Source organism: Chiloscyllium punctatum, chromosome 36 (assembly GCF_047496795.1).
Source record: "Chiloscyllium punctatum isolate Juve2018m chromosome 36, sChiPun1.3, whole genome shotgun sequence".
Lineage (NCBI taxonomy): Eukaryota > Metazoa > Chordata > Chondrichthyes > Orectolobiformes > Hemiscylliidae > Chiloscyllium > Chiloscyllium punctatum.
Genome location: NC_092774.1, coordinates 56,336,477 through 56,348,552, shown reverse-complemented (window position 1 = coordinate 56,348,552; position 12,076 = coordinate 56,336,477). Strand labels below are relative to the sequence as shown.

Here is a 12,076-nt window from a genome sequence, read left to right as displayed (position 1 = left end):
AGGTGCTGGTGTTGGACTGGGGTAGATAAAGTTAAAAATCACACAACAGGTTATAATCCAACAGGTTTATTTGGAAGCACTAGTTTTCAGAGTGCTGCTCCTTCATCGGGGAGCTGTTGGCCGGGGAATAATACACCGATTGTAGAGCAAAAGATCAGTGTCATGCGACTGATAGGATATATTGAACAAACTGAGATTGTTGTTCTGTCTTTCATCGTTTCGAATGGGTTGCAGGTTTTGGTTAATATGTAAATCCCTGAACATCTTTAAAGTCACGTTCTTGAGATGACTTAATGTTTTATCAAGAAAAAGTAACATCTCAGCTCAGACAATGCATTAAAGATGTGAGGTTCGAGTCTGTCAGTATTCCAATCTTGAATCAGACTAGTTCTATTTCCAAAGTAGGAATTTATAAAATATTGCATGGATTGACTGCCTGCAGATTGTGTGCTTTTTGAGCAAAATACAAAGTATCTGCAAATATAATTCGGCCAATACAAATTCACTCCATAGAGTTTTGTGTGTGTGTGAGTGTGTGAGAGAGAGTTTGTGTGTGTGTGTGAGTTTGTTTGAGTGAGTGCGAAAGAGTGAACTGAGTGTGATGGAGTTTAAGCCTGTGAGTGTGTTGTGGGGCGTGTGTGTGTGTGTGTGTGTGTGTCTATGAGAGAGGTATGAATAAAAGTGAGAGGTTGCATTTTGCTAAACAAGGAAGTGCTGGACATAGTGAGTTTTGAGAAGATTTGTAGCTCAGGTTGAGTTTTTGGATGTACGTTTGCTTGCTGAGCTGCAAGGTTCATTTCCAGACGTTTCGTTACCTACTGGGTAACGTCTTCAGTGGGCTTCAGGTGAAGAATGCAGGAATTTTCAGCATTGCTATGTACAGTTAATGGTAGGTCCCTGGGTCGTGTTATAGAACAGAGACACTTTGGCGGTGGCGGCGGGTGGGGTGGGGAGTTAGGGGTTCAGGTATATAGTTCTTTGAAAGTTGCATCACTGGTAGACAGGTCGTAAAGAAGGCATTTCACACCATTGCCTTCACTGTCCACCCCATTGAGTGTAGAAGTTGGGACGTCGCGTTGAGGTTGTACAGGATGTTGGTGAGGCCACTTTCTGGGTACTGAGTACAGTTTTGGTGGCTCTGTAATAGGAAGAATACTATTAGAGAGGGTTCCATAAAGATTTACCAGGATGTTGCCAGGACTGGAGGGTTTGAGTTTTCAGGAAAGGTTGAAACGGTCTTCATTGGAGTGTAGGGGGTTGAGGGGAGACTTTACTAAGATCTATAAAATCATTAGAAGTGGAGGTAAAGTGAATAGCAAAGAGCTCTTCCTTAAGACCATAAGACACAGGAGTGGAAGTAAGGTCATAAGTCCACTCCGCCATTTAATTATGGCTGACGGGCATTTCAACTCCACTTACCATACTCTCCCCATAGAGATACCAAGATTCCTTGCGATACCAAGAATTTATCAATCTCTGCCTTGAAGACATTTAATGTCCTGGTCTCCGCTACGCTCCATGGCAATGAATTCCACAGGCCCACCACTCTCTGGCTGAAGAAATGTCTCCTCATTTGCATTCTAAATTGACCCCCTCTAATTATCAGGCTGTGCCCATGGATCCTAGTCTCCCTGCCTAATGGAAAAAAACTTACCAGCATCCATGCTTTTTAAGCCATGCACTATCTTGTAAGTTTCTATTAGATCTGCCCTCAACCTTCTAAATTCTAATGAATATAATTCCAGGATCCTCAGCTGTTCATCGTCTGTTAGGCCTATGATACCAGCGATCATCGTGTGAATCTCCGCTGGACATGCTCCAGTGCCACTATGTCCTTACTGAGGTGTGGGGCCCAAAATTGGACACAGTATTCTAAATGGAGCCTAACCAGAGCTTTATAAAGTCTCAGTAGCACACTGCTGCTTTTACATTCCAATTCTCGAAATAAATGACAACATTATATTTGCTTTCTTAAGCACGGACTCAACCTGCAAGTCAACCTTTAGAGAGTCCTGGACTAGCAATCCCAGATCCCTTTGTACTTTGGCTTTATGAATTTTCTCACTGTTTCGAAAATAGTCCATGCTGTATTCTTTTTTCCGAAGTGCAAGACCTCACATTTGCTTACATTGAATTTCATCAGCCATTTCCTGGACCAGAGCTGAAAGTGTGTTGCTGGAAAAGCGCAGCAGGTCAGGCAGCATCAAAGGAGCAAGAGAATCGACGTTTCGGGCATAAGCCCTTCTTTAGGAAGGCTTATGCCCGAAACGTCGATTCTCCTGCTCTTTTCATGCTGCCTGACCTGCTGCGCTTTCCCAGCAACACATTTTCAGCTCTGATCTCCAGCATCTGCAGTCCTCACTTTCTCCATTTCCTGGACCACACTCCTAAACTGTCCAAATCTTTCTGCAGCCTCCCCACCTCCTCAGAACTACCTGCCTGTCTGCCTAACTTTGTATCATCAGCGAACTTTGTGGGAATGCCCCCAGTCCCTTTATCCAGATCATTAATATATAAAGTGAACAGCTGCAGCCCCAACACTGAGCCCTGCGGGACACCACTTGTCACCAGCTGCCATTCCAAAAAAAAAACCTTTTATCCCAACTCTCTGCCTTCTCTCAGCCAGCCTATCCTCAATCCATGCCAGTAGCTCAACTCGAATACTATGGACCCTCACTTTACTCAGCAGCCTCCTATGAGGCACCTTATCAAAGGCCTTTTGGAAATCTAGGTAGATAACATCCTCTGGGTTTTCCGAGTCTAACCTACTTGTTAACTCTTAAGATTGTCAGGTACGACCTCCCCTTACTAAATCCATGCTGACTTATTTTAATTCAACCATGCACTTCCAAGAATTTAGAAATCTCATCCTTAACGATAGATTTTAGAATTTTATCTACAACTGAGGTTAGGCTAATCGGTGTATAATTTTCCAGCTTTTGTCATGATCCTTTCTTGAACAAAGGACTTACAACAGTGATTTTCCAATCATCTGGGACTTTCCCTGACTCCAGTGATTTTTGAAAGATTACAACCAACATCTCTGCTAATTCTTCAACCACCTCCCTCAGAACGCTAGGCTGTAGCCATCAGGGCCAGGAGATTTCTCAATTTTTAGACCGATTAGCTTTTCTAGCACTTTCTTTTTTGTAATGGCTACCATACTTATCTCTGCCTCTTAACTCTCCTTAATTGTTAGGATATTACTCATGTCTTCCACTGTGAAAACTGACACAAAGTATTTATTAAGTTCTTCAGCTATTTTCTTATCTCCCATCACGAACCTTCCTGCATCAATTTGGAGCAGCCCAATTTCTACTTTTGCCTTTCGTTTGTTTCTTATGTATTGCAAAATACTTTTACTGTCATTTCTAACATTACTGGTCTGCTTACCTTCATATTTGATCCTCTCCTTCCTTATTTCTCTCTTTGTTATCTTCTGTTTGTTTTTGTAGTCTTCCCAAGCTTCTGATTTCCCAGTGGTCTGGCCACTTTATAGGCTCTCTTTTTCGTTGATACATTTCATGACTTCCTTTGTCAGCCATGGCAGTCTTCTTTCCCCCCTTCCCCCCCCCCCGATAATCTTTCTTTTTGGGGGGGAAGAACCTCTGTACTGTGTCCTCAATTACACCCAGAAATTCCTGCCATTGTTGCTCTACTGTCTTCCCTACTAGGCTCTGCTTCCAGTCATTTTTTGTCAGTTCCTCTCTTATTGCCCTTTATTTAACTGTAACACCATAACATCAATTTTGCCTTCTCTCTTTCAAACTGCACTCTGATCTCTACCATATTATAATCGCTGCCTCCTAAGTGTTCATTTGCTTTAAGATTTTTACTAAAGTCTGGCTCATTACATAGCACTAAGAATTGAAATATGCTCAGTGAGGCCACAGTTGAGGACAGTTTGTAAGGGGCGAATGGCCTATTCCTAGCCTTTTGAAATTGGTTCTGGCTCTGTGGAAATAGAACCATTGAGTTGTACAGCACAAAAAACAATCCTTCGGTATGCGCCGACCAGATAGCCTAAATTAATCCATTTGCGAGCACTTTGTCCATATCCCTCTAAAACTTCCTATTCATGTACCTATCCAGATGCCTTTTAAATGTTGTATTTGTACCAGCCTCCACCATTTTTCCTGGCAGCTCATTCAGTTCACACACCAACCTACATGTGAAAAGGTTGCCCTTTGGGGCCGTTTTAAATCTTTCCCCTTTCACCCAGAAACTAATGCCCTCTTGTACTGGACTCCCCCGCCCCAGGGAACACCTTATCTTTTTCTCATGCCCAGACCTGTCAAGATCTTCTAAACCTCCATAAGGTCACCCCTCAGCCTCCAATGCTCCAGGGAAAATAGCCCCAGCCAATTCAGCCTCTCCCTGTAGCTCAAACCCTCCAACCCTAGCAACATTCTTACAAATAATTTCTGAACTCTTTTAAGTTTCACAACATCCTTCTTGTTTAGTGAGTAATCGGCTGTGAACAATCTATTTTGTTCAGGTCGTAAGAGGGGGCTTTTCTTGAGGCGAATTAACTTTCACACTTTTTTAAAATTCTTGAGTTCCTTTTAAATTTCTCCCCTCTCACCCTAAACCTGTGCCCTCTAGTTTGGGATTCCCCCTCCCCTGGGGCAGAGACAGGCAAAAGGAATGAGATGTGCAGTCACAGGGGAAAAGAATTGTTGCTCCGCCTTTTTTATTCCAAATTGGCAATTGGACACAAACTCTGTCAGTAACAACCAGCGCCGGTCGCCATTGGTCAGGTGGAGTAAGGTGCGTTCTGATTGGGCGGGGCGTGGATGACGTGCGTCACTGAACGAGGAGACAGAAAGAAGAAGAAAAACAAAGATGGCGGCGCGAGGCTGCGGTTTTCTCATCGACTCAGCGGGCGGTTTCTGACGGAGGGAGGGGGGCAGACAGGCATCGTTTACCTCAGAAAATACCTTTAAAATACATTTCAAATTAAAGTCGGAACTTTTCAAACAAAAGTTCGTGAAGAAAAGGAGACAGTCCCCGGTGGGGTTTATTGTTTATTTTTGTATAATTTCCGGGGCCCGGGAAGGGGGAGGTGACGGTTACCGGGTGAACGAGAAAACAAATTAAAAATGTCGGCGGTGGAGGAGAGAGAGCCGGCGCCCGCGGCTTCTTCGGCGGCGGCCGGAGCCCAGGAGCTCAACAACCCCCCGGAGCTGGAGGAAGGTCCGAGCTCCAAGAAGCGGGGGGTCCGGCTGGAGGCTGGATTTGCTCAAGGCTTGTATCTATTAACTTATTTAAATGGTACCTACTGTATGGGGCTATGGTTTACATTAAAACCGGAGGATCATGTCAGAGTGTTTGTTTATATTGAGCAGTTGTAGTTGGTAAAATACACTCCCTGGAGGAGCACCTTCTGTGATGCTGCATTTCTTACCTTCTGCCCTTCCCCCATTTGTTATCTAACATCTCGATTTTACATTCTTTTGGTCAAATTTAATTTCACATTAATCGGGCATGGTATTCACTGTGTGCTATCAATTTGTTTGTTGGAATATTGTAAGACAAAATTAATGGTGTAATTTCATTTCTGATGTCAGAGTTTGACATTGAATGTGCAGCTGTGAATACCAGTAAGTTGTGAAAATAAATCAAGAACTATAGACAATAGACAATAGACAATAGATGCAGGAGTAGGCCATTCTGCCCTTCGAGCCTGCACCGCCATTCAATATGATCATGGCTGATCATTCCTAATTAGTATCCTGTTCCAGCCTTATCTCCATACCCCTTGACTCCACTATCTTTAAGAGCTCTATCCAATTCTTTCTTAAAAGAATCCAGAGACTGGGCCTCCACTGCCCTCTGGGGCAGAGCATTCCACACAGCCACCACTCTCTGTGTGAAGTAGTTTCTCCTCATCTCTGTCCTAAATGGTCTACCCCGTATTTTTAAGTTGTGTCCTCTGGTTCGGCACTCCCCCATCAACGGAAATATGTTCCCTCCTGCCAGAGTGTCCAGTCCTTTCATAAGCCTATACGTTTCAATCAGATCCCCTCTCAGTCTTCTAAACTCAAGGGTATACAAGCCCAGTCGCTTCAGTCTTTCCGTGTAAGGCAATCCTGCCATTCCAGGAATTGACCTCGTGAACCTACGCTGCACTCCCTCAATAGCCAGAATGTCTTTCCTCAAATTTGGAGACCAGAACTGTACACAGTACTCCAGGTGTGGTCTCACCAGGGCCCTGTACAGCTGCAGAAGCACCTCTTTGCTTCTATACTCAATCCCTCTTGTTATGAAGGCCAGCATGCTATTAGCCTTCTTCACGACCTGCTGTACCTGCATGCTTGCCTTCATTGACTGGTGGACAAGAACACCCAGATCTCTCTGAACAGCCCCTTTACCTAATTTGATACCATTGAGGTAGTAATCTGCCTTCCTGTTCTTGCCACCAAAGTGGATAACCAGACATTTATCCACATTAAACTGCATCTGCCATGCATCTGCCCACTCACCTAACTTGTCCAGGTCACCCTGTAATCCCCTAACATCCTCATCACATTTCACCCTACCACCTAGCTTTGTGTCATCAGCAAATTTGCTAATGTTATTGCTGATACCATCTTCTATATCATTTACATATATTGTAAAAAGCTGCGGTCCCAGCACGGATCCCTGCGGTACCCCACTGGTCACTGCCTGCCATTTCGAAATGGAGCCGTTAATCACTACCCTTTGTTTCCTGTTAGCCAACCAATTCTCTATCCAATCTAGTACTTTGCCCCCAATCCCGTGCGCCCTAATTTTACTCACTAACCTCTTGTGTGGGACTTTATCAAAAGCTTTCTGAAAGTCCAGGTACACTACATCCACTGGATCTCCCTCGTCCATCTTCCGAGTTACATCCTCAAAAAATTCAAGAAGATTAGTCAAGCATGATTTCCCCTTCATAAATCCATGCTGACTCTGTCCTATCCTGTTACTATTATCCAGATGTGCCGTAATTTCATCCTTTATAATAGACTCCAGCATCTTTCCCACCACTGAGGTCAGACTAACTGGTCTATAATTTCCTGCTTTCTCCCGCCCACCCTTCTTAAAAAGTGGCACAACATTAGCCGCCCTCCAATCCTCAGGAACCAACCCCGATTCTATTGAACTCTGGAAAATAATCACCAGCGCATCCACGATTTCCCGAGCCACCTCCTTCAGTACCCTGGGATGCAGGCCATCAGGTCTTTAACAAATGCAGTTCACTGATATTAATGGCTTTGTCTCATTTCAGGGTGCTGATTCAAGTCTGAGAAACAGACTCTTTCATCCCGTCATCCAATTTAATTAAAGTCTGATAGAAAATAATTCTTGCAGGCTAAAATTTATAAGTCCGTTGCGCTTGACATGGTCTCCTTTGCATTAGGGAGATTGGACTTGCAGAACGTTTCGGAGAACACCTCTGGGACACGCGAACTAAATGATCCACCGCCCTGTGGCTGAACACTTTAACTACCCCTCCCACTCAGGTAAGGCATGTGTGTCCTGGGCTGCCTCCATCGCCAAACTCTAGCCACCTGACACCTGGAGGAAGAACACTTCATCTTCCATTATGGGACCATCCAACAAATGGGATCAATATAGATTTCACCAGTTTCCTCAATTCCACCCTCCCCCTTAACAAGCTTTATGGGATCAGAAAAAAAATGCATTTTCGTCTTATACTTTGGTAGACATGGTAACTAGACTTAATCTACAATAATCTATAAAGAGAAAAGGATCATAAGTCACGGTAATGGAAACATTGATAAGGAATGAAAGGGGGGAATGCTAGCTAAGATACAGTGGAAATGGGGAGAATTTCATGCCAAACTAATTTAGAGGTATGTGGGAAAATATAGACACTGCTGTACTGAACATGACAGCAAACTGTCCTTTTCAGAAAGGTGCATTTGCAAGACGTCAGACGGAGATGCATAAAATTCCTACAGTGCAGAAAGAGGCCATTTGTCACATTGAGTCTGCACTGACCCACCAAAGAGCATCCCATTCAGAATCACTCCATGCCCCTGCATTTACCATGGCTAATCCACCTAGACTACACATCATGGAGCAATTTATCCCAGTCAGTCCACCCACCCTCCATATCTTTGGACTGTGGGAAGAAATGCATGTGGACAGGGCGAATGTGCAAACTCCACACAGTCGATCACCTGAAGTTGGGTTTGAACCTGGGTCCCTGGCATTGTGAGGTAGCAGTGCTAAGCACCGTACTTCCCCAATATGTTATAAAATTTGAATAAATCCACTAAGTTGTAAATTTGTCCATATGAAGAAATTACTGCAAATGATTGGAAGCAACGGTCCATATGAAATCCTTTTGAGTGTGATCCAAAACGTAATTCATTAATGACTGAAAATGCTTCGACCTCTGGAATGGTCTGCGAGAGCATGTGTTGGAATTAGATTCAATTATGGCATTCAAAAGAGAGTTGGATCATTAAACTGAAAAGGAAAGTAATTGCAGTGTTCGGTGAAGAGAGGTACTAGGTTCTGTGGTGATTATAATGTCAGTTAGGTGGATCGCACAGAATGTGAATTCCTTGATTGGGGCTGTTAACCTGGTCCAATCAGGGAGCCCTGGCTGACAGAAACAGGTATGTCAGAGGTTCTTTTCACTCTGAGCAAACTGGACCAGTGTCAAGGTTTCTGCACATGCAAATAAAGGGTAACATGGTGACACGCCTCTGTGGGGTTGTTTCAGGTACAATCCCCATATTTCCAGGCTGGCTGTCTCCCATTGGATAGTTGACATGTGAATTTCCTGGTCGAGGAGGTGCATGTCTGGGGATTGACCAATAGGAAGCCCAGAAGGACCGGAAGGTGCCTGCTCCTCCAACCAATCAGAGTTCCCCAACCCCTCCCCCATGTCTAAATGCAGAAGTTGGACCATGAGCTTCTGAAGCTGCTGCTGCTGCTCCTCTCTCAATGAAGATTGATCTTCACCTCAAAGTGCAACTTTCTCCTTCTGTCCAACATTTGTTGGTACAACACTTTTTTTTTGAAGGGTGCCATCTTTCCTGATCATCACAATTAAAGGGGTGTTTTCCACATGACATTCAAAGGGACGGTCAGTTAGGAAGGCAGGGTCATGACTTGTGTTATTGTGTGGTATGTGTGAAAGCTGCAACAAGACATCTCAACTGCGAAGCTCAGTGCTCTGACTGATGAAAGCAAGCAGGCCAAAAGCCTTTCCTGTCTACCTGTGACTCCACCTTCGAGGAGCTATGAACCTGCCACCCAGACCTCTCAGTTTGAATACTGCATGTGAAACAGATTCGATGCTTATTGGTAGACATTATTAGTTGGTACTTATCTTGACTATTTCAGTACCTTATCTCGATACATAATTTATGGCTCTCTAATAGTATATTTTTGTTATTCTTTTCTGCCTTAATATAGCACTGAATCTATTTCACATGCAGTGTCTCGAATCAAGAAGTTCGAGACACTGCATGTGACACTGCAGTGTCTCGAAGAAGTCCTAGAAAGTGGAGTCATGGGTAGACAGGGAGATGAAGAAGGCTTTCAGCATGCTTGGTTTCATCAGTCAGAGCATCAAGTATAGGAGTTGGGACATCTTGTTGCAGCTGTACAAGATGTTAGTAAGGAGTACAGTATGCAATTCTAGTCACCCTACTGTTGGAAGGATATTACTAACTAGAAAGGATGCAGAAAAGATTTACTGCGATGCGACTTGGCTGGAAGGTTGTTATAAGGAGAGGCTGGATAGGCTAGGACTTCTTTTTTCCCTGGATCACAGGGGACTGAGACGTAATATAAAATCACGAGAGGCATAGATAAGGTAGACAGCCAAAGCTTTTTCCCCATGTGGGGGTCTAAACTTAGAGGACATAAGTTTAAGGTGAGTGGAGGAGAGATATAAATGGGTCCAGAGGGGCAAACGTTTACACAGAGAGAGTGGAGAATGTCTGGAACAGATTGGCAGAGGTGGTGGTGCAAGCGAATACAATTTTGTCATAGAGTCATGGAAACAGACCCTTTGGTCTAACCCGTCCATGCCGACCAGATATCCCAACCCAATCTAGTCACACCTGCTAGCACCCGGCCCATATCCCTCCAAACCCTTCCTATTCATATACCCATCCAAATGCCTCTCAAATGTTGCAATTGTACCAGCCTCCACCACATCCTCTGGCACCTCATTCCATACATGTACTACCCTCTACCTGAAAAAGTTGCCCCTTAGGTCTCTTTTATATCTTTCCCCTCTCACCCCAAACCTATGTCCTCGAGTTCTGGACTCCCCGACCCTAGGGAAAAGACTTTGCCTATTTATCCTACCCATGCCCCTCATAATTTTGTAAACCTCTATAAGGTCACCCCTCAGCCTCCGACGCTCCAGGGAAACAGCCCCAGCCTGTTCAGCCTCTCCCTGTAGCTCAGATCCTCCAACCCTGGCAACATCCTTGTAAATCTTTTCTGAACCCTTTCAAGTTTCACAACATATTTCCAATAGGAAGGAGATCAGAATTCCATGCATTTTTCCAACAGTGGCCTAACCAATGTCCTGTACAGCCGTAACATGACCTCCCAACTCCTGTACTCAATACTCTGACCAATAAAGGAAAGCATACCAAACGCCTTCTTCACTATCCTATCTACCTGCGACTCCACTTTCAAGGAGCTATGAACCTGCACTCCAAGGTCTCTTTGTTCAGCAACACTCCCGAGGAACTTACCATTAAGTGTATAAGCCCTGCTAAGATTTGCTTTCCCAAATTGCAGCACCTCGCGTTAATCTGAATTAAACTCCATCTGCCACTTCGCAACCCATTGGCCCATCTGGTCCAGATCCTGTTGTAATCTGAGGTAACCCTCTTTGCTGTCCACTACACCTCCAATTTTGGTGTCATCTGCAAACTTACTAACTGTATCTCTTATGCTCGCATCCAAATCATTTATGTAAATGACAAAAAGTAGAGGGCCCAGCACCGATCCTTGTGGCACTCCACTGGTCACAGGCTTCCAATCTGAAAAATAACCCTCCACCACCACCGTCTGTCTTCTACCTTTGAGCCAGTTCTTATCCAAATGGTTTGTTCTCCCTGTATTCCATGAGATCTAACCTTGATAATCAGTCTCCCATAGGGAACCTTGTCGAACGCCTTACTGAAGTCCATAGAGATCACATCGACTGCTCTGCCCTCATCAATCTTCTTTGTTACTTCTTCAAAAAACTCAAACAAATTTGTGAGACATGATTTCCCACGCACAAAGCCATGTTGACTATCCCAAATCTGTACTTGCCTTTCCAAATACATGTACTTCCTGTCCCTCAGGATTCCTTCCAACAACTTGCCCACCACCGAGGTCAGGCTCACCGGTCTATAGTTCCCTGGCTTGTCTTTACCCCCCTTCTTAAACAGTGGCACCACTTTTGCCAACCTCTCGTCTTCTGGCACCTCATCTGTGACTATCGATGATACAAATATCTCAGCAAAAGGTCCAGCAATCACTTCTCTAGCTTACCACAGAGTTCTTGGGTACACCTGATCAGGTCCTGGGAATTTATCCACTTTTAACCGTTTCAAGACATCCAGCATTTCCTCCTCTGTAATCGGGACATTGTGCAAGATGTCACCATCTATTTCCCTACAGTCTATATCTCCCCCATTTTCTGTGGCTCCACACAAAGCCCGCCTTGCTGTTCTTTGATGGGCCCTATTCTCTCCCTTGTTACCTTTTTGTCCTTAATATATCAGTAAAAACCCTTTGGATTCTCCTTAATTCTATTTGCCAAAGCTATCTCATGTCCCCTTTTTGCCCTCCTGATTTCCTTTTTAAGTATACTCCTACTGCCTTTGTACTCTTCTAACGATTCTCTCTCTCTATCCTGTCTATACCAGACATATGCTTCCTTCTTCTTCTTAACCAAACCCTCAATTTCTTTAGTCATCCAGCATTCTCTGTACCTACCAGCCTTCCCTTTCACCCTGACAGGAGTATACTTTCACTGGATTCTTGTTATCTCATTTCTGAAGGCTTCCCATTTTCCAGCCGTCCCTTTACCTGCGAACATCTGCCTCCAATG

General features: G+C 44.3%; 1 protein-coding gene across 18 annotated transcripts in view; it reads left to right on the top strand.

Moving 5' to 3' along the window:
- LOC140460513 (uncharacterized) overlaps window positions 1–12,076 on the top strand; it is a 191,136-nt gene that overhangs the window by 132,394 nt on the left and 46,666 nt on the right. For 5 of the 18 annotated variants that reach the window (XM_072555090.1, XM_072555094.1, XM_072555095.1 and 2 more), the window contains exon 1: window positions 5,026–5,247. The exons of 2 other annotated variants lie outside the window; for them this stretch is intronic. Coding sequence is in view for 4 of the 16 variants with exons in the window: in XM_072555094.1 (XP_072411195.1) it covers window positions 5,103–5,247 (145 nt within the window). In the remaining 12 variants the exon portion in view is untranslated. Of the gene's footprint in view, window positions 1–5,025; window positions 5,275–6,951; window positions 7,491–12,076 lie in introns of those variants that run through there. 11 more of the 18 variants (XR_011954134.1, XR_011954137.1, XR_011954135.1 and 8 more) reach the window with 11 other exon arrangements.